The sequence below is a fragment of the Perognathus longimembris genome, chromosome 19 (genome assembly GCF_023159225.1).
Source record: "Perognathus longimembris pacificus isolate PPM17 chromosome 19, ASM2315922v1, whole genome shotgun sequence".
Taxonomy (NCBI): Eukaryota; Metazoa; Chordata; class Mammalia; order Rodentia; family Heteromyidae; genus Perognathus; species Perognathus longimembris.
The window spans coordinates 7,439,239-7,460,887 of record NC_063179.1 but is presented as its reverse complement, the minus strand read 5'-3'; the positions used below and the strand labels follow the sequence as shown (position 1 = coordinate 7,460,887).

Below are 21,649 nucleotides of genomic sequence, written 5' to 3'. Positions count from 1 at the left end.
ACAGGAAAGCTTGTTTGCTGTGACTCAGGTCTCAGGTAACGAAGACTAGCTTGCATCACAAACTAAGAAATTCATGAATTCTGAACTAACCAAAACTTAAATAAAACCCACCTCTGTTAATTAATGAGTGAACTGAATAGTTAATTGAATAATATGACTTAGAATTCTAGTAACAAGGGTAGCCCATTTATCTCAGAAACAGAGCACTTTGTCAAAATATATGTCCCTAATGCTGGGACACAGGACCTTCTGGTTTTTTGTCTTATAAAACCAGCAATTTAAGTTATGCTATCAATTTATTTTACAGGATAAAAAAAAAACTCTATCAAGCAAAACCACTTTTGAAGAAGGCATATGCATGTAAATGTTTTTCTTTCAGGGGTTATCACTGCTGTAGGCAATTCCAGGCACATTTTTTGTGTACTTCAAGTTCTGAGGAGACGTCAGCACTCCTGCTACAGCCACAGAAACTCCACAGTGTTAGACTGTGTTCTAAATACTAAGTTCTTCAGCTTAAGAATAGAATATAAAAGCTTAAATTTAAAGAACACTGTTCTTAAACATTCTAACAAAAAATCCTATGACTGACTGGAAAGTCGAAAGGGAAAAAGTTGAGTGATATCCAGTGAGTCCTCAGGATTAAAGCAGTCTCACCAACCTGCAGCCAGTGACCATTTGGAAATGGTGTTGACAACCGGCCATGTTTAGAGAGAAGTGGCACTAGCTGCAGTGCAGGTGGTAGCTCACCTTGTCACTGTCCAGTGTGTTCTGAGATGTCCGAGAGGCAATGGAAATGGTGTCAGGCTGGCTGCTGCCATCCCCTTGGCTGTCAAGGTCTTCTCCATCCCTGGTGACACAAAAAAACTTTCGGTAGAAAAGTTGCCATTGCTGGACTGGTATGGATCATCTTCTCAGTCATTGGAGAAATAAGAGATCTGCTGAATATATTAATTGCAAACCTTTCCTGACTAGCATTCTCTTACTGATGATCAATGACTTTGTATTAAGCATACTTTTTTTTCTAGGCAATGTGCTACAGGTTTAACATATATCATTCCACTGAAGTCTCACCATAATAAAACATATCTAATAGAATCATTTTCATTTTAAAAATGAGAAAACCAAAATGTCTAGATGTTTTGTAATTTGTCCAAGGCCTCATGTATAATTTACACATGTGCACAGAATAGCAGGCAGGGACAAGGAAAACAATGAGGGAATTGAATTGTACAAAGCTTTTCATTTCCCAGTGTAACTTCCTATCTTAAAAGAAAAAAAGCCTGGTCATCTCTAAGAGTGACCAGTCACATACTGGCAGTAATTTAAAACAGGTATCTCAAAATGCTTGAGAGAAATAGTAAGCTAAGTGCATTGCTCTCCCTCCATCCAACAAGGGTACTTGTAAGAATACCCCACTGCATGGGGTCCTCACCTCCTTCCCTTCTGTCTCGTTGCTGGTGCTGTTTTGGGAATGTGAATGGGCTCCTTCAGGGCTCCTTTCAGATGGACCGTCCTTTCCTGTATGACCTCGCGGATGTGCTTTATCCAGTCCTGTTTGTTCTCAATACTGGAAGCCTGAGCAAAGTGTTAAGAGTCACTCAGGATGCAGTCTATCAACCACATGCGGAAAACTAGCTATGCAGTTTTGCATTCCTCAAGTTTCCCATTTCCAAAAGAACTCAGCAGAAAAGCAAGCATTCTGTGTTTAATTTGCCAACATACAAATTTTAAGTAGTCAAATGAAAACTAATTTTATTTTACCTTTTATGTTTTTTGTACCAGCACTGGGGCTTGAACTCAAGGCCTGAGCCCGCCTGCTGTCCTTGAGCTTTTTTGCTTAATGTTAGTGCTCTACCAACTGAGCCACAGCTCCATCTCTGGCTTTTTGGTGGTTAACTGGATATGAGAGTCTCATCCATTTTCCTGCCTGTGCGGGCTTTGAGCCACAATCCTCATTTCTCAGCGACTTGAGTAGAGAGGACTATACATGATCAGCTGCATTTAGCTCATTTTAAGAGCTGATAAGCAGCCTTAGCCTTAAGAGAAATGTAAAAACAGCTATTCCCAAACAAAACACTGCTAAGACCAGTTAAACAGATTGTGTTACTTAGCAGCCAGTATATTTTGAGCAGGAAAGGCGAGCAAACCCCACAACCCTGCTGCCTCATCCACTGAACTCTGGGATGGTAGCTGCTGGCCCTTCCCACTGCCAGGCAGGTATTTCACAACCACAGCAGCTCTGCAGAGGGGACCTGTTATCCGCTTACAGTTGAAGAACTTAGGAGTGAGTACATGAGACATGTGTCCAAGACCACAAGACCACCAACTGCCAGTCACTTGAGGTGGATCTACCTCATATCAACAAGGAAAGGTTCTGGGAATGGCACACATAGGTGCTTAGAGAGCCCTTGGGGAACAAAGGCGAGTGGCAGCATAGGCTCCAGCCGCTTTCCATTTCTTCTTAAACGCTCTAGGCATTAGTACCAGCTTTGTAACTTTCTTACAGAAAACCATCTTCCTTCTATGATCATGCCTTGTAGATGATGAGAGTAACTACCAGTGGGATCACAGATGAGATCATGAAGGGAGGGGAACCCAACATTTCTCACCAAAAACCTTGTTTTTTAAAACAGAAAAACAAAACTCATGTTGGGAAAGAAAATGAAACAGACAATTCTCCTTTCTATATAAAACATGTTCACCCGATAATATGTCTTCAAAGTTATTTAGAGTAGTAGCTGGGAAAACTCTTAAGAGATTTATTGGGATTTTTTTTCCAATCCTAGGGCTTGAACTCAGTGCCTGAGCACTGTCCCTGGCTTCTTTTTGCACAAGACTAGCACTCTAACACTTGAACCACAGCACCATTTTTAGCTTTTTCTATATATGTGGTACTGAGAAATCGAACCCAGGGCTTCATGTATACGAGGCAAGCACTCTACCACTAGGCCACATTCCCAACCCCTCTATTGAGATTTAAATGCCTCAAACTAGTATTTGGTGGTTAAAAAATAAAAATATCTAGGAAGGATATTTGGTAGTTTACAAACAACCATGGTTTAGAAGTGATGAAAATTCTCATAGAAATTGTTCAATATATAGATAATAGTTAGATGCAGCTAATTTTTCAGATAATAAGAGAAAAGTAACTCAAACTAAAATACCAAGTAAAAAGTACGACATGGCTGACAGGAAAGAATAATTTATTTCATACTCAATGTATATTCAAACTATTTTAAGTGAGGATTTAGAGATATAATTCTTCTTTCTGAAATATACACATTTTTTTTTAAAAAAGAGAGAACTCACTCCTAGGCCATCATCATCATTGTCATTATCACAATTGTAATCACCTTCCTCATCATTTTGTTATACCTCTATGTGCAGCAGTGCCTCTACACCACTACCACTACACCAGATGCTACACCATTTACATATTTTGCTGCCACCATCTCTACTACTACTAACTACACCCTTCTCACCATTTATATCACTCCTCCTTTACTGACACTAGTCACTACCATTATCTATACCTCATTACCATCTATACATCTTATCTACTATCATCACCAAAATCTACCACCACTTATATTTCTGTCATCATTAACAATTATCTCCTCCATTCTCATTTCCATTACTATCTCTACCACCAACACCTTAAAGAAATTTCTGAAATTAATGATTCTATCATTTGTTCTAGTTCCTTCTTAGAAGTTGGAAAGATGTTATCCCAATCTCCAGAAAATTTTCATCTGGGAAAGCCTGCAGAAAGTTATATTTTTTAACCGTATCATTGTTTTATTTACATCCTAATAAAATCAGTCCTTATCGGGCACTGTTTCTTAGAAGGGTCTTTTGACATCTGCCACTGCAGCTTATATGGATTCTTAATAAAAACTGGACATTTTAAGGACTTATACTTTAATAGTTTTATATCTTAGAGAAAAATATATTATTCAAAATACACCTAATCAGAGCCAACAACTCTCAATGTACACTTGACCCTGTATTTCCAAAGGGGGGAAAAAACTCTCCTGTGCGTTTGTGAGAGCCTTTGACAGGATGTTTGGTCCCAATGGTATGAGTCTTCATGGAGTTGGTGCTCATTATCTTTCTAGTTTGTGAGCAGAAAAAAGGGGGTGTGAGCATGAGGGACAGGGTTTGATACTGTTATCTGAAGTTCAAAAACACAAAAGGTGCTTTTAGATTAAACAGCCTTGAGGGAGGAAAATATTTTTGAAAATTTAACTTGAAGTCTGTTTTAATTGTACTAAACTTTCCAGAGAATACACAAATAACTCTGAGGGTGTCTTACTATACTTACCTGCCTTCTGTATTTGAGAAAATTCAGACGAAACTGTCTTCTTTAGCTATCTGGAAAAGCCATTAATGACTTTAGAATGTTTATGGGGAAGATGTAGCTAAAGGTTTGTAGAGAGTACTGGATTTGTGGCGAGTATTGGAGAGAAACCTCAGTATGTGAGGGAGACTCATTGTGTGAATGTGCATGTGAGCTATGGTGTGTCTTGCATCATTTTAAATCTCTGTTAGATATTGGCAGAAACTCTTGAGTTGTTCATCTGTACATTGCTCTTTTAGAAATTACACTTCAGAGACTATGGAAACCATTATGTTTCTAAGGTCTTGTTTTTACATGAGATCAGTGGACTGTTTGCAGTCAGCACTTAAGAGAATATATTCGATTGGTAATCATACGTTCTGCAGATCTTTAAAAAGAAAATTACTTGAGCTAGAAAATGTGGCCTAGTGGTAGAGTTCTTGCCTTGCATGTATGAAGCCCTGGGTTCAATTCCTCAGAACTAGATAAATAGAAAAAGCCAGAAGTGGTGCTGTGGCTCCAATGATAGAGAGCTAGCTTGGAGCACAAAGAGGCTCAAGGACAGTGCCCAGGCCCAGAGTTCAAGCCCCAATATTGGCAAAACAAAAACCAAAACCAACTTTATCTTGAATAGCATACATTAATACTTTCTTAGAATAATTCCACAGGTGTCTACAGTGTACTTTATCAACTAGTAATTTCTAAGAGTAGAATGACAGGAGAAACTTGAAAAGATCTTCCTTTATTTGCTCTCTTACAGCAAAAATTTACAAGCGTATTAAGTTGAATTTTTCCACTAAATTTTTTCTTTTATGGTAGCCACCAATCTCAACAGAACATAAAATGGGACAAATTATATGGAAACCTGTATGCTCCAGCAAAAAGAAAAATAAAATTTCGCAGCCACAATAAACTTCACACAGCACATCTCTCAGCTTTAAATGAACATACCTTAAGGACGATTTTATTATCTGAAGTCGGCGTCCTTCCGACCCACAGTGCAAATTTGCAAGGATCTCCTTCAACATGTTCTGTGACTCCCAACTCTGAGGTCTAAATAAAAAGAGGTAGAGAATTAGGTGACAGTAAAACTGCCAGGATGTAGAACAGACAAGATAGTTTGGTCATGACAGGCTATAGCAATGAATTATTTTGCATTAATTGGTAATTTTAGAACTCCTTTTGGTAAAAATGAGGAAATTCTGTTCCTATGACAAATAAGTGGTTTCATCTTCCAAGTCCTGCCCACTTCTGGAGATCTCAATACAGATCTAGAAGTAGAACATCCAGAAGGAAACCAGAAGATATGAATATCCTATTGTACCAAATCAAGAGGTGACAATTTTTTTTTTTTTTTTTTGGCCAGTCCTGGGCCTTGGACTCCAGGCCTGAGCACTGTCCCTGGCTTCTTCCCGCTCAAGGCTAGCACTCCGCCACTTGAGCCACAGCGCCGCTTCTGGCCGTTTTCTGTATATGTGGTGCTGGGGAATCGAACCTAGGGCCTCGTGTATCCGAGGCAGGCACTCTTGCCACTAGGCTATATCCCCAGCCCAAGAGGTGACAATTTTTAATCTTGCAATAAGTCTTTCCTAGTTAAGTAAAGCTGACACCATGAATTATCAGCATTATCATGTATCCTCACAGAAGGCAAATGTTTTAACAGTTCAGCTCTCTTATTTGTCGATGATGTTAGCTTTTTGTATTTTAGCAGTAATTTTAAGGGCTGAGAGATAAAAGTGCTTTGATATATGCAGCGTATGGGCATGTACAGATGAAGATTGAAGTCTTCTGCCCTTCCCCCACAACCAAATTCTTCCCTAATGCACTTCCCTCCAGCCAAGGAAATGATTCATGATCTTGAGCTCCCACAACTGACCTCTGAGGGAATTTTCATTTTTAAAAGTTAAATTAAGTGAAGATGTACCACCACCTGAAACAGACTAGCTTGGTCTCTAAAGGCAGATTAAGCTAGCTAGGGAAATTACCAGGCAACAACTTTGCTCTTTTTTCTTCCCAGTTAGAATGTGACCTAAAATGACATAAGGTAAACTGTGGCCTGAAAGATAATCCCAAACATAATGTCAGTCAAAGAAACTGGCATGAAAACTATTAGGCTGAATTGATAAATCCCAGATGATTATTCAGATGCTTTCTATACTTGGGGGCAGAGTTTCTATACTTGGTGGGAGAGTTTAGTGAATATACAGATATAATATATTTCTATAACATACAAATTATCCATATATCTAGCAATGTCTGTTATCAGTCTTAAGTGATTCCTGTCCTTTTCTCCTGCCTCACTTTCCCTGGGATGGCGTTCCCTGCCTCAGTTTTTTCAAACAACACGTGTGGCTTTGTAGAGGCTGGCTGGGTGGCCAGCCAGGTTAGGCCTAGGGTGACGCCAGGCATGCTTATCACCAGAAGCACTTCACAAGGTCAGACAGGAATTATACCCACCAATGGAATACTGCAGAATAGCAGTGTCTGTACACAGGGAGGGCACGTGGTCTTTCAAACTTTATTTTTCCTAACAGATATTCTCTAATAATATTATGCTGTTATGAGGTTGCAAATTTGTTCATACATTTACTCTATGTAAGTTTATTTTTAATGAAAAAAAAGTCAAGCCCCATCACTAATCTATAGTGAGTCACCCAATAAGTTTACTTTAATATATTCTAATGCTTATAGCTAAAAAAGTTAATTACAACGAAATGAGTGATTAGTTACATAGCACACAGAAGAGATAAAACATTATATTTTCACATCCTGCTTAGGTGCTATGGGGTTGTTTCCTAAGTCCATGAAGCTCTAGCATGCCCTCTAGTGGACGCTGGAGGTGGACAGAGAACTTCCCTGAAGACAAGCATTTTAGAATAGTTTGGGAGATTAAGCTGAAGAAAACGAACAGTAATTTGTCTTCACCTACAAAGTGGTTCTAACCTGTGTCACCCGGAGACATAGAGTTTTGAAGACCCACACTTACAAACAATTTGCTCTTGTAAAGGTACTTGCTTCTCCCACTGGAATCTTTCACTTCTTTACTAAATACTAGGGACATTTCAAAGAGGAAGAGGTGTCGTTCTCGACCCTTTCGAATTAAGGTTTTTGGGTCCCACACTTGGAAGGATTCCTGCAGGATGAGTTCTCCCTGAGACTCAATGTTTTCATCAAACCCTACAAACAAGAAAAACAGAGTAGGTAGATCAAGTTAAAAGGAAGAAACCGTGCAGAAGTATTATCATTATTCCGCCATTTGTAAAATGCCCACTAATTAGACCTCACACTAGTTTGCCATCTGACTCTACTCTGTGAACCACTGACCTGTCTTACCAAGAATTTCTTCCAGAACACCAATTTGTATATTTCTAAAAAAAAATAAATCAGTGATTCTTCATAGCTTTTTTCTTTAGCTTCTACCCCTCGCCCTTCAGTTAGCACTCACACTACTTGACATCTGGTGGAAATCTCAACTTCTCTTCATTCCTTACATAAGTAGAGAGGTCCTGACTAATATACTGCTCAATGTTACCTATGAAATGACCACAGGCTAGCAATATTTGGGTTATTTCTTACAAATGATACTGTGTAATCTGATAAATATAAGCTTTGTGATGTTCTACTAAATACACAATCATCATCCGTGGAAATATAGAAGCATCCATGAAAATTAAAATTGGTATAATTTTTCATCATAACTATCTTTATCATGTTTCACATCAAATACAACTGCATTAGCAAATACTTGTGCCCACGGTGTCTAAAGCTCAGCAACATATACAGAGATGGGAGAAGCTTTTTTAACTTTTATAATTTTGGTTTTGATCTATCTGTTTATTTACTCCTCCATTAACAGAAAGACTTGATGGCCCAAGGCAAGTGTCACCAAGTGCTACTAGAGTACACAGTGGAGAGCAGCTCTTTTCGGGTCGGGAGACCAGCAGTAACAGGAGCCATACACGTGCATGTTGCGGATGTGCTGAGTCTTGTTACCTTCCAGCATGCTGAGGTGCATGGCATCATTGGCTCGCTTTGGCACACTGAGCATCACCTCGAGGCCATCTTTAATTTCCCCCTTTCCTTCTTCACAGCATGTGAGCAGTTCCTGTAGAAGACCAAAACAATGAACTAGGGGAAAGCTGCAAGATGTCCTTCCAAAGAGATCTTTGCAGAAATGAAGGAGTCTATGAAAACGCATGGTTTTTAAGATAAAAATCAGGCCGTGTTGAACTGTAACATTTTCTCATTCACAATGAATTGCTGACTTTTTATTTAATGGATGACAGTTTGTTTTTCTTTAATGAGGAACTCAGAGTAAACTAGATATTGTCATTACTCAAGGTAAAATTAGGATACCTGTCAACCTCCAAGCCTCAAAAAGGACAAGATCTTTGTACTGCAATGTGTAATTGGTTACAGCTGATGGCTATTCCAGAGTCCAACTGCCATGCTGACTATGCATCACAAAAGTATCACTGAAGCAATGCCTATCTACTCTGGACCAGCCATACCCTGTGGCAGAACGGTCATGAGCATGAACACCCATGGTCAAACACTTTTCCTCTGCATTTAGGATGTTTAGGAAAATTCTAATGGGTGATATCTGTGGGGTATCTGCACATGTAATTACGTTTCAAGGCTATCAAGAGGAACATACATTATTAAATAAATTATAGCAAGAATAGTGAAGTTCACATAATGATGGACACTGAGACATTTCTTACTTGGGTATTAATTACTGACTATGACTAGTCATTAACAACAGTCTTCTGAGTCCTAATAACCAATAGAAGGGAAACAGGATGTTGTGGTCATCTCTGACCTCAGCGTGGATAGTTTAGAGTAACTCAAGCCATCTGATAAGCTCCTTTACTTATAACTAGATGATTATCATTCTGAGCAACTGGGAAAGAACAGCTTTAAAACTGAGACTATCTACACAGGCAGAATACTTACTTTCCTTGGGAGTTTGATTTAGCTAATTACTGTTCTCCTAAATGAACTTCTGAGAAAAATGAGTAAAAATTTAGAAACAGAAGCATGAGCTTAGTAGAGCCACATGTTAAAAAGAAAATACTTAAATGTAGGAACATTAAAAGATAAAGTGCCTTTTTAGAAGTTTAGAAAGCACAGGGAAAATTTGAAGATAATCATATTAGGCTCCTGACATATTTACTCTCATAGCAACATGTTTCTCTAGTGATGGCCATATACCTGAATAAGATGTGAATATAAAAGTTCAAAAGTGGGGCTGGGTGAGAAATGCAGGGCAGGGCACCTGCCCACAATGGATGAGGCTCTGCATTTCACCCCTAGCACTATGGGAAGATTCAACAAAAGACAAAAGCACTTTCCTAACAGAAAAGCCCCACACGATTATCGCATGAAAGAATGTGGCCACTGCTTATTCCTGCTAGGTTTTTCTTATTGAAATGTGAGTAAGGGTCTTATTATACAATGGGGCTTACTGTAGTATAAAATTCATTCAGGACAGTTCAGGATAGCATCAGAAACATAGCAGAATCATAAAAGTATTGTCACTTTACTAATGGTTTATTTCAATGTTTAATAAAATTTATCAATCAAGGAAATTGTATGGTACATTATTAGGCAGAAACTGTAAATAACTTTTATGTAGTCAAGAAAATATGCATTGGTAAAACAATGCTTTGTGACATGTTTTCTTAACCTCTGTATTGTTATTGTTCAAAATAATTCTTACTGAGTTTCTGCAAGTGTGATTTTAGTTATAATCATTCACCATCAAGGAAAAACAGAGGTCAATTTGACTCAAGCATCTGTGATTGGCATGAGCATATTCTTTAAATCATGTGTGTGCTAAAAGGATAGCAGGCAGAGGGAAGTGTGTAAGGGCAGGTACTCTATGTTTAATGGAGAACTCTCGTTCGAAGCTGAGCCTAGATGGTAGGTATCAATGATGATTCTGGGCACCTTCCTGATGCTCAATGGCTGGTCCGTGTATTGTAGAAGAGCACTGCTGCATGTTACTATATGCACAGTGCAGGACACAGTACCTGGTTCATAGTCAGTATGCTACAGCAGGGGACTAGGGCTACCACAAGATTAAAACCTGATGATTCCACTAGTATTTCTTTTTTTCTTACAGAGAAGGATTATTCAAGGCAGTTCAGGTGTACAATCAAGCAATGTGCTCTTTATCTCTAACAGATTCAGTAAGACACTACTAGGCAGGGCAAGAAATAGTTATAAATGAAAGAAACTAAATTGCAAAATGTTATTTCTAGAAATACATGGTTCATAATTCATGGAATTTTGTTGGCTGAAGATGCATCATACATACTTTTAAAAGGAGCTGATATTTTGTTATTCGCTGGACTGGTTTAATAAGGTAGGAAGAGATAGAATTGGCTAATCCATGCCGTTGTTGTATCTCCTGTATTTAACGAAACAAACACAAACTTTATTAGTGTCACAGTATTTAACTAAATTGCGATAATTGCACATTGATTTTCCAAAGTGACAAATATTAAATCTGCAGAAATAATAAAATTCTCTTTTCTTAAAAGACTATTAGAATAATATTAACAGAAACTACTTTGCTTCTAAAACTTTAGGCAGGAGAAGGGCAGAACAGCATGAACGTAAAGGAGGATCAATATTATTGGTCCATGGTCGATCTAATATGGGGATTGCTGATTTGACTCATGTCATTTACACGCACGAGGTGGGATCCTTCATGGAAAGTTGGAAAGCCTGCCTGTGCTATTCAGCACTCTATGTTGAGCACTAATGACAGGATGCCTGCCTGTGCTGTTCTCCACTCTATGTTGAGCGTCAGTGACAGGGCACAGAGTTACAGTTATACCCAATGGATGTTCAGTAATGCTGGTTGCCATAGAAAAGCAACTGAAGGAGAACAGAGGAAAGTTAGACCAGAAAGGTTGTTTTGTAAAATAACATATGACTTGTGACATATGTCAGACCAATATGACTAAAGACATGTTCTGGGACAAAGGTTTTAAGAATGTCTTTGATTCTAAACATTAGATGTACCACAAACTCATTGCTAAAGCTTTAAATAATTCCATGTCTGAAAATGACCACGGGGATGGATTTCATCTGCTGGTGAAGGGCAAGTGAAATATTTTTTTTAAAAGTATTAGGCTGGGAGTCAGATTTGCATTTACAAAGGCAATGATACACAATTACTGCTCTATGATAATTATAATTCAAATAGGTATGTCTCATATTTTTCTTTTTAATATAATTTCATTGTTGGTATTAAGGTGCTTTACAGAGAGTTACCCTTTCGTAAGTCAAGTAATGAATGCAGTTCCTTTGTGTGTGCTGGTCTTGAACTCAGGCCCTGGGCTCTGTCCCTGAGCTTCTTTGGCTCAAGGCTTGCACTTTATGGCTTGAGCCACAGCGCCACTTCCAGCTTTTTCTGAGTAGTTAATTGGAGATGTCTCACTGACTTTCCTGACTGGGCTGGCTTTGAACTGCAATCTTCAGATCTCATCTTCCTGAGTAGCTTGTATTACAGACCTCAGTCGCCAGCACCTGGCTTTACATTTTTGGACAATATCATCCCTTCATTTTCCCTCAGTTGCCCCTTCCTCTCCATGCCTACAAGTTACATAGTTGTACATTTTCCATATAGTATATATTGACTATCATGATTGCATTTGTTTACCCTTCCTCCCACCTTTTCTGCACTCTTAGCCCCCACCAAAGGACAAAAAACCCAAAAGCAAAACACACCACCCAAAGCAAAACCAAATACTACCATTACGACCACCGCCAGGCACCACCACCAAAACCCCATGTTTCCATTTCCTGGAATTTATTTCGATAAATAGTACTTTAAATGTTCAGGAGAGCTAAGCCCTTCAGTTCTTCCTCTATGCATATCCTCCTTGAGTCCAACTGTGTGTGACTAGGTAGAGCTCATCTTAAAGACAGGAAGTGAAGTACATTCAATTTCCTATACTTCCAGGTTAAGAACAGGTTATCACACTTGTCCATGCACAAATATAAATAGAAAAGCAAATCCAATATCTTCATGGCCTTGTGTACTAATGTATACATACATTCATAAGGACCTTGTGATCAATCAAAGTGTATTTGGCACATATTTATTAAGGCTGGAACTCTAATAGCATTTTGTATATTATGTCATAAAACTTAACCCCTTTCTACAGATAATTCTCCTGAAAAATCTTTCAAAACACAGGAATATGATTAATAAACCTTGTAACTGATCCTAGTCATTACAGTTCAAACATTTTAGTGGTAAATAATCTGGGGAGAATCATAACATGTTGAATTAAAATAGGAAAGCTAAATGATTAAAAAGAATACAATTTATTTTTTCTTTATAGAGGACAAAAAGCAGCTTAATACCTTATAGCTTTTATGAATGTTATAGGCAACAATTCATGACAACATATAAGGAATGACACATACAAACATATATGTATATAATAAATCCTGAATTCCATTACTTCAGTAAGATCTCTTAAAAGCAAAGAAAACATAAGAATATCCCAACATATGCAGTATTCACAAAAGCCAAGTTATGAATCAGCCAAGAGGCTATACAGTGGATGAGTGGACCAAGACTATGTGGTACATATACACAATAAAATTCTACTCCTCCATTAGAAAGAAAATTAGGCCATTTGCAGGACGATTTGTTCTAGGATGGCCCTAGAACAAACCATGTTATGTGAAGTAAGCCAGACTCAGATAGACAAAAGACACATGTTTTCTCTCCTATGTGGAAGCTAGATCTAAAATATAACTTATATGCATAATAATATACAGGACTCAGTGCATTTATACACAAACAAACTGACTAAAGGAGGGTATACTTAGGGGAAATTTAAAGGCATTAAGTCTCTGAACAATTAATGTACTCTTTATAAAAATGAATACCAGGAAGGAGAAACATGTTTTAGGGGGTGGATAAAGGGTGGAGGGGGCACAGAAGTGTGGGGAGGGGGGCACATGAGTGGGAGGAGGGAGGAATGGTGAGCAAATGCAGTTATTGTATTCAATGTATATTATATAAAAAATAAATTATAAAATTTGAGGGTAGGGACAGGAGGGAGAAAATGGGGGAGAATGAAGGAAGGGGTGACAATGACCAAGAATCACTGTACTCATAAGCTGGCTTATGAAACTGCAACCCTTTTGTACAAATACATAATAACATACAAAAAAAACTATCCCAGCATAAGCATAAAAGAAAAATGAGGGTGGAAGATATCACAAGAAATGTTTTCACTGCCTTACTGTGTGACTGTACCTCCTTTGCACAACACCTTGTCAAAATTTAATTAAAAAAAAAGATAAAAATGAAAATAAAATTTATGAGCAATGATGCATTTATGTATACCAAAGAGAATCTTAAATTGTTTGCAGCTTCTTTAGTAATCTATTACTTACATCAAAGTAAGACCCTGCATGTTCCAATATCAGCTGAGTAGAATCAGGCTTATTTTTACAGTATGTGACATACATCTGAAACTTGTCTGCCTATAGCAAAAAGAAAACAAACAACCTTTTAGAATATCTAATTCAAACTGTAAGTCAAAGTATGAAAATCTTTTGCATAGAAAATAAGCTGTGAGTTAAAGAATGTAAGCCTCAAATAAAAGTCTTTAAGAAACAAAGCTACTGATCCAAGAGGCACATCCTGCTACTATCTACACCTCCAGAAGGTCCCTCCTGTCAAGTCAACTGGGTACCTGTCCTGCCCCTTCCCACAGCACAGATTCTGGCTAAAGGCTTTCCAGATCATTTGCTTGCCTATTTCCTGTACTACCTAGGAATGAACTCTTACACTAAAGCAGTAGCCAAGCACACTCAATGTTCTGTTTCAGAGCATCACTACTAGCCATAGAAACTCATTCCAGGACCAACCATGGTAACGTTTGCCTGTAATCCTGGCTACCTAGTAGACAGATGCAAGAGGGTTGAATGCACTACAAGAAAAGGGAATTAGGGGTATAAGATGAAGTGCAGGGCATTTGCAGAGCAAGTATATATAGCTCTAAGTTCAATCGTAAGTACTTCCAGGATAATACAAAAACAAAAACTCATTCCCTAGTATCAGCTAGTAGGCGAATATGTATGTTTCTCTATGTGTAGAGACATCAGCACTTAAGATAGTACTTAAAGAAATGAGCAGCCTCCTTTCTAACTTCCTTCAGCGTCACCACATAACTGATAAAGAACAAGCATCTGAAGCCTCATTACCCAGGTAACAAAGCAATGTCCAACATCTTCTGGCAGCTGTTCATATTTTTCCAATTCCTTTAGGAAGATGCTGTAGAAAATAAAAACATTACATTAAGAAGGTATTTTAAAAACATTTTATTAGGGAAATACATAAACAAAATTAAAACCCTGTTTATGTATAGATTTTTACAATTATAAAAAACTGTAAAACAGCAAGAAATCCTGTCATTTGTGACAATATGGATAGATGTGAGGGACATTATGTCAGGAGAAATAAGCGAGGCCTAGACAGATGGAGCAAATCTCACAGGAGGTCAGAATAGCATGATGGTCACTAGAAGCTGGGAATGTACAGAGGACTGAGGTGGCGTAAAGGTCAACAGGTACAATGCTATTGCCTCATAGGAACAGTAAGTTCTGGTGTTCTATGGCATGGCAAGATGAATGTACTTAATAATTCATTATATAGCTCTAAAAAGGAATTTGAATGTCCTCACCGTAAAAAAAACAATGGTAAAAGTTTAAGACAGGTTAAATACTGAGTTGAATGTACACATGAGAGAAAATGTCATGTTGAGCTCACATGTATAAATATTTTATCAAAGAACTTTTAGAGGGGCTGGGGATATAGCCTAGTGGCAAGAGTGCCTGCCTCGGATACACGAGGCCCTAGGTTCGATTCCCCAGCACCACATATACAGAAAACGGCCAGAAGCGGCGCTGTGGCTCAAGTGGCAGAGTGCTAGCCTTGAGCGGGAAGAAGCCAGGGACAGTGCTCAGGCCCTGAGTCCAAGGCCCAGGACTGGCCAAAAAAAAAAAAAAAAGAACTTTTAGAGCACACTGATCCTTAGTTTCCCCTTCTCTCTTATGATAAAAGCAGCAGTATAATAAACACCAGCAGCCTGCATGTAGGCCCCTGGGGAGCTCTCTTTTCCTCTACCTCTACTCAGTAACTTAAGAGAAGTTAGCATTCCTACATACACACACACACTTTCAGTTTTCCTTATGATTCTGCAGGAAGTACTTATAAAGCTTCATTCAAATTGCAACAAAAAATCACTGAAATCTGCACTTTAGTTCAACAGAAAACTTATTTCTTGTGATGAAATTTCAGCAGACTGTGTAGATTTCAAGAGTGATCACTCTCAAAGCTAATGCCACTCACTTATTATGAAATTCATAGATTTCCTGCATGTTCCCGAAGATAATGAGCTCTTTGTTTACAATGCCAGGTGGGATCTCTTCCACTCCACTCGTCATTTCCCACAGGTAGGTCTGGCCAGGAAGGAGACAGAGGGATTAAGCACAACTCAACACTAAACTTTCAAGAGACAGCTATTTCTGACACCTGTAAATACACACTCAGAATTAATGCATAAATAAATGTAATTTGAAAATGAAATCTTTCATGACACATTAAAACTATTCTACATAAATAAGATATAAATTATTTTACATAAATAAAACATAAAAAAACTTCACTTGCTAGTAATTCCTGAGAAGACTTCTTATTCTTTTTATTCTAAACTTATTACCAGCTTCAAATTTGAGAATTAAGCTATGTCAAAGGCTAACATTTAGGACACTAGTGAGTTCAGTGGCATCATCATTAGCAGGCACACTTCTCTGAAGCTGCTGTAACATTCTGCACAGAGAGAATGTCAGCCTGCCATCATGTGATGCACGGCATGAGAAGTTAGTGCTGTGTCATCTCTGTGATTAGCTACAAGCACTCCTAGAATGTCACAGAAGAGGAGAAATAGGAACTCTAAACTTGGTTCATTCTAAGAACCACCAATAGGTAGGAATGAAACACCAAAATTAAATTCAATCTCAACAAACACCCAGCCTACTTACATCCATACACTCTCGGAGGTCTCTTACATAAGCCTTTTCAGTTTGAATTAGCTCAGCCATTATGAACCTTAAATAAAATAAGACAGCAAGTAAGTTAGTTCCTTCCAGGATACATGCTTAATTTTCTAGGTCCTTTTATGAAAATTTATGAAATAAGAGGGAGAGTATCAAAAGTTTTAGGACTAAAGTAATGGCTTTACCAAAGTAAATCAAGGACAGACAGAAGAATAGTACCCACTAATGAAATCAAAGACAAAGAGTTTTCTGAAAATATCTTATCAACATAGCCATAGGTCAGGGATTTCTCACTTCGCTGACCTCAGGTGGGATAACTCTATGGCATGGTTGGAGGATGATTAGTAGCTCCCTGGTCTCCACCCACTGGATGGCATCTGTACTCCTTCAATTGGTGACAACCAAAACCTCTTCTCTTCTCACCTGTCAAACATCTCAGGGATAAAAGTGCCTCAGGTGGTAACTACTGAGCAGAGCAACCTTTTGCTCTACGTACAACTTCTAAAAACCTCCACTTGTGTTACTCGTTTCTCCTACTAATGTGAAACAACTTTTCAAACTTCCAAAGAAAGAGAGGCACCGAGAAACAAATGAAGACACTGTCTCACCAGGTAGTGAAGGGGCTGTGTGTGCTGCAAGGTCTAAGCCCTCTGAAGAGAAAGTTTCAGAGCCACTCAACTGCTAAGCATACACAGAAGCCTCTTTGTGCAGATGCATTTCCTTTGCTTTTTCAACCACTGCTAATAAACTCTTAAAGACTGCTTACTCTTTCCTGCGGGCGGACTTCCGTTTTTCTTCGTTGAGTTCATGAGCAGCATCACGAAGCTTCACTTCTGACCCGGGGATACTGGCTGGGATGATATCCAGCTGAAGACTTTTACTCTGGAATGAGTCAATGAAGCCAGTTAATTAAATCAGAAGACATGACACTGGGGAGAAGCACCAGGATTTGATCAGTCTGTACAAAGTAATTCACCGATTTGTTGGAATCTGAAGAGATCCCGAGGGCTTTCTCCAAAGAGGTCCGGTACTTCTCCATCCGCAGAGAGAAATCTCTGTATCTCTTATCCACTGCAGTGACACATTTTTTAATCTCTGCTGCATGGGCATGCCCCTTTTCACAAAAGCCATCAGCCAACTGTATCAATAGCTTCACTCTCTCTTTGGTTTGCTGCAAAAAACAACAGGAAAGTATTGTGAAGCAAATAAACCCAACTGTCAGAACCCAGAAAAACAGTGGCAGTGGGAAGCTGCCTGAAATGAAGCTAACAGAAAGATGGCTTGTGGTCTAAAATCCACTCAACTTACCCTTGAGTGGAGACTCACCATCTTTCTCAGTTCTTTTACAGTGCATGGTTTCTTTTGTTGGGGGCGGGGGGAGAGGTTAGTGGGGAGAGGCAGCGCCAGTACCAGGGCTTCAATTCAGGGCCTAAGCACTGTGGTTCCTTACTTGAGCTACAACTCCACTTCCATTTTGTGTAAATAATTGGAGATAAGAGTCTCATGAACTTTCCTATCTAGGCTGGTTTGGAACTGTGATCCTCGGATCTGTCTCTTTAGTAGTTAGGATTATAGGCATGAGCTACTGACACAAAACTCAAAAAGCTGTTTGTTTGTTTTTTTTAAAACATACATAGTTTCATTAAGGAAAAGGAGAAGACAGCATAAAGCAAATTAAACAAAATGATGGGGATGTTTAGTGTTGGCTTTGAACCTTGATCCCCAGATCCCAGCCTTCCGAGTAGCTAGGGTTACTGGCATGAGCCACCCATTTCAAGCTAGTGAATGTAATTTTTTTTTTTTTTTTGCCAGTCCTGGGGCTTGGTCTCTGGGCCTGAGTACTGTCCCTGGCTTCTTTTTTGCTCAAGGCTAGCACTCTGCCACTTGAGCCACAGCGCCACTTCTGGCCATTTTCTGTATATGTGGTGCTGGGGAATCGAACCCAGGGCCTCATGTATATGAAGCAGGCACTCTTGCCACTAGGCCATATCCCCAGCCCCTAGTGAATGTAATTTTTAAGAACCAAAAAAATAAAAATAATAAAGCAAGACTCTAATACCAACTGTCAACAGTGTCTTCACCTGTGAGGAGACTAGTCAGAATGTGAAGAGTGAATGTTCCCTCAGGAGGTTTTCTTCACAGTTCTATTACTCTTCTCCTGGGGATGCCTGTGTCCTCTTATGAAGCACATGTGCAGACAGTTCTGTGCCTCCTGCCTGTTTATTCTGCATGACCCCCTAATCCACAACCCTGAGGACATAGGCAAGAGGATTTTTTGGCTTTCCTGAAATGCATCCATAGTGCACCTTCAGTTCCTTTTTTAAACTTCAAGAGATACAAAGGAAAATTCTCTAGTCCAGTAATTATCTTCACGAGAGGTAATTTTCAGTTTTGTTTTGGTTGGGCATACTCATTACTCATTTTATATGTACATAGAAGAATCTTTGACTTGCAACTTTATTACTTTGAATAAAGTTAAGACTACCCCCTAAAACTTAGAGTTAGGTATACATGGCAACAAATTTACTCAGCTCTGATTTCTTCTTCTTCTTCTTCTTTTTTTTTTTTTGTTTTGCCAATCGTGGGCTTTGGACTCAGGGCCTGAACACTGTCCCTGGCTTCTTTTTGCTTAAGGCTAGCACTCTGCCACTTGAGCCACAGCGCCACTTCTGGCCTTTTCTATATATGTGGTGCTGAGGAATCGAACCCAGGGCTTCATGTATACAAGGCAAGCAATCTTGCCACTAGGCCATGTTCCCAGCCCCCTCAGCTCTGATTTCTTACCCCATCTTTCACATCAAATCACATTCATTTTACTGATTATTACTACAGGCTTTGAGACTCCTCAAAATGGAATATGTCCTATCACTCTCTCTCTATTAAGTAGGATTTGAGTAAAGGGCTGCGTGCCAGCTAGGCAGGCACTCTAGCACTAAGCAATACCTTTCAGCCCTTTTTTGCACTTAAAAAAAGTCAGACAAAAAAAAATAGTCAGACAAATACAAATACACCCTACCAAAAGCACAGTGCCTTGCAGTACGTCTTTACTTTGAAACTTAAATCTCTAAACCTTTTCTTTGGCGGCAGAACTGGGGATTGAACTCAGGGTCTTACACTTATAAGACAAGGGCTTTATCACTCGAGCCATGCCTCTAAGCCTTTGGGTTGTTTATTTATTTATTTGCTTAAAAAGTAGATCCTTGCTTTCTGCCTAGGTATATGCCTGGACCATTATCCTTGTACTTTTTGCTTCCTACCAGAGCTGGGATGACAGGTACATGCCACCATGCCTAGCTTCTTCTGTTGATGTAACTGAAGTCTCACAGACTTTTCCCAAGCAGCTAGAATTATACTATGAGCTAATATTTGGGCATTTGCATTTTCAAAGAAGTATAATCAGCTTTGTTATGGAACCTGGTTTTATTGGTTAAACTGGCTTTAGCTAAACTATAGTGGTTCAGGCATGTAGTCCTTGCTACAGAGGAGGCCGAGATCTCTGAGGGCCACAGTTTGAAAGTAGCCTGGGAAGAAAAGTCAATGAGGCTCTTATTTATCAAAGAGCTTGGAAGTATAGCTGCATTTCAAGTGGTGGAGGGCTGGGAATGTGGCTTAGAGGTAGAGTGATTGCCTAGCACGCATGAAGCCCTGGGGTTCAGCACCACATAAACAGAAAAAGCTGGAAGTGGCGCTGTGGCTCAAGAGGTAGAGTGCTAGCCTTGAGCAAAAAAGAAGCCAGGGACAGTGCTCAGGCCCTGAGTCCAAGCCCCAGGACTCGCAACAAAAACAAACAAACAATCAAGTGGTGGAGTGCCAGCCTTGAGTAAAAAAGCTAAGGGACAGAACCATGAGTTCAGTCCTAATACTAACACACATCCATGAAATTGGCTTTAGAAGTCATCAAAAGGTGTTGAGAATTCAAAACAAATTACTCAAACATCTTAATTTGTAAAATGTGAGTTTTGAGCCAAAGTTCATTAGGCACCCTGTCAAGTCAGCTATAAAGACACTCCAGAGGGTGTATTAATACCTAGAGTAGGGTATTTGGTCCCCAGATCATCACCTGCTCTAAGTTCTTATCTTCCTCTGGTTCCTAGACTAATGCTTGGTCAAGACAGATGTTCTAGATGCCTTCAGTGTTGTCTTTTTTTTCCTTTAAACTGGCAATATTACTTTACTGAAAACCCTGAGTTGCACAAATAGTTCTTTTAGAACATAAAATGAAATGGATTTACACATAACAATTACATTCAGCATTTATAAGAGGGAATACAAAACGGTTCTGCTTCTACATGATACAAATTGCATATAATTCCATGATAGTTTGTGTGTGTGTCTCAGCATTGGGGTCTGAACTCAAGGCCTTCCTTTTTCTTCTTTTTTTTTGGCCAGTCATGGGGCTTGGACTCAGGGCCTGAGCACTGTCCCTGGCTTCTTTTGCTCAAGGCTAGCACTCTGCCACTTGAGCCACAGCGCCACTTCTGGCCATTTTCTGTATATGTGGTGCTGGGGAATTGAACCCAGGGCCTCATGTATACGAGGCAAGCACTCTTGCCACTAGGCCATATCCCCAGCCCTTCCTTTTTCTTATAAAGCAGCAACATTACCATGTGAGCCACACCTCCACTTCTGCTTTTTGGTGGTTAATAGGAAGATAAGAGTCTCAGAGACTTTCCTGCTAGGGCTGGCTTTGAACCAGAATATTTAGATCTTAGCCTCCTGAACTAGGTTTAGTTGTGAGCCACTGATGCCTGGCTAATTCCATGATTTTTAAACATTATAACTAGTGTCATGAGATTATCTCTGCTCAGATAAGAGCTACCTTCCTATCAAGTCAACCCCAACAACCTTAGAAGTGCAACTAGCCTCTGCTCAGATTATCACTCCTTCTAAACCAGGGGTTTGTTTATTTATGGTCTCCCCTCCCTAAGGGAATGTCACCTCCACAGTCCAAGGATATTTGCTTGTTTTGCTATTACCTTTCCATAGTGACAAAAGCACCCATGGAAGCACTGTAAATTACTTACTGTATGTATACCTTTAAGGGGCTGTGAAAACCATTTAGTGTTTTAAGTGCTGCATGAAAAGATTTATAAAACAAAAATGTAGCTTGCCATTAGGAAAACAAAAAGCAAGAAGATGCTAAAGGAAGATTTTTGTATATGTTCAACACACATCACAAATACAGTAGTTGTCAACATGCAATACCAACAG

The 21,649-nt window shown here is 39.1% G+C and overlaps 1 protein-coding gene across 3 annotated transcripts in view; it reads right to left on the bottom strand.

Moving 5' to 3' along the window:
• Trio (trio Rho guanine nucleotide exchange factor) overlaps positions 1-21,649 on the bottom strand; it is a 272,642-nt gene that overhangs the window by 84,211 nt on the left and 166,782 nt on the right. For all 3 annotated transcript variants that reach the window (XM_048368060.1, XM_048368061.1, XM_048368063.1), the window contains 12 exons: positions 17,415-17,609; positions 17,205-17,320; positions 16,424-16,490; positions 15,732-15,841; positions 14,585-14,654; positions 13,772-13,861; positions 10,662-10,754; positions 8,333-8,444; positions 7,326-7,516; positions 5,291-5,392; positions 1,433-1,575; positions 748-847 (listed from right to left, as the gene is read on the bottom strand). In XM_048368060.1, the coding sequence (XP_048224017.1) occupies positions 748-847; positions 1,433-1,575; positions 5,291-5,392; positions 7,326-7,516; positions 8,333-8,444; positions 10,662-10,754; positions 13,772-13,861; positions 14,585-14,654; positions 15,732-15,841; positions 16,424-16,490; positions 17,205-17,320; positions 17,415-17,609 (1,389 nt within the window). The remainder of the gene's footprint in view (positions 1-747; positions 848-1,432; positions 1,576-5,290; positions 5,393-7,325; positions 7,517-8,332; positions 8,445-10,661; positions 10,755-13,771; positions 13,862-14,584; positions 14,655-15,731; positions 15,842-16,423; positions 16,491-17,204; positions 17,321-17,414; positions 17,610-21,649) is intronic.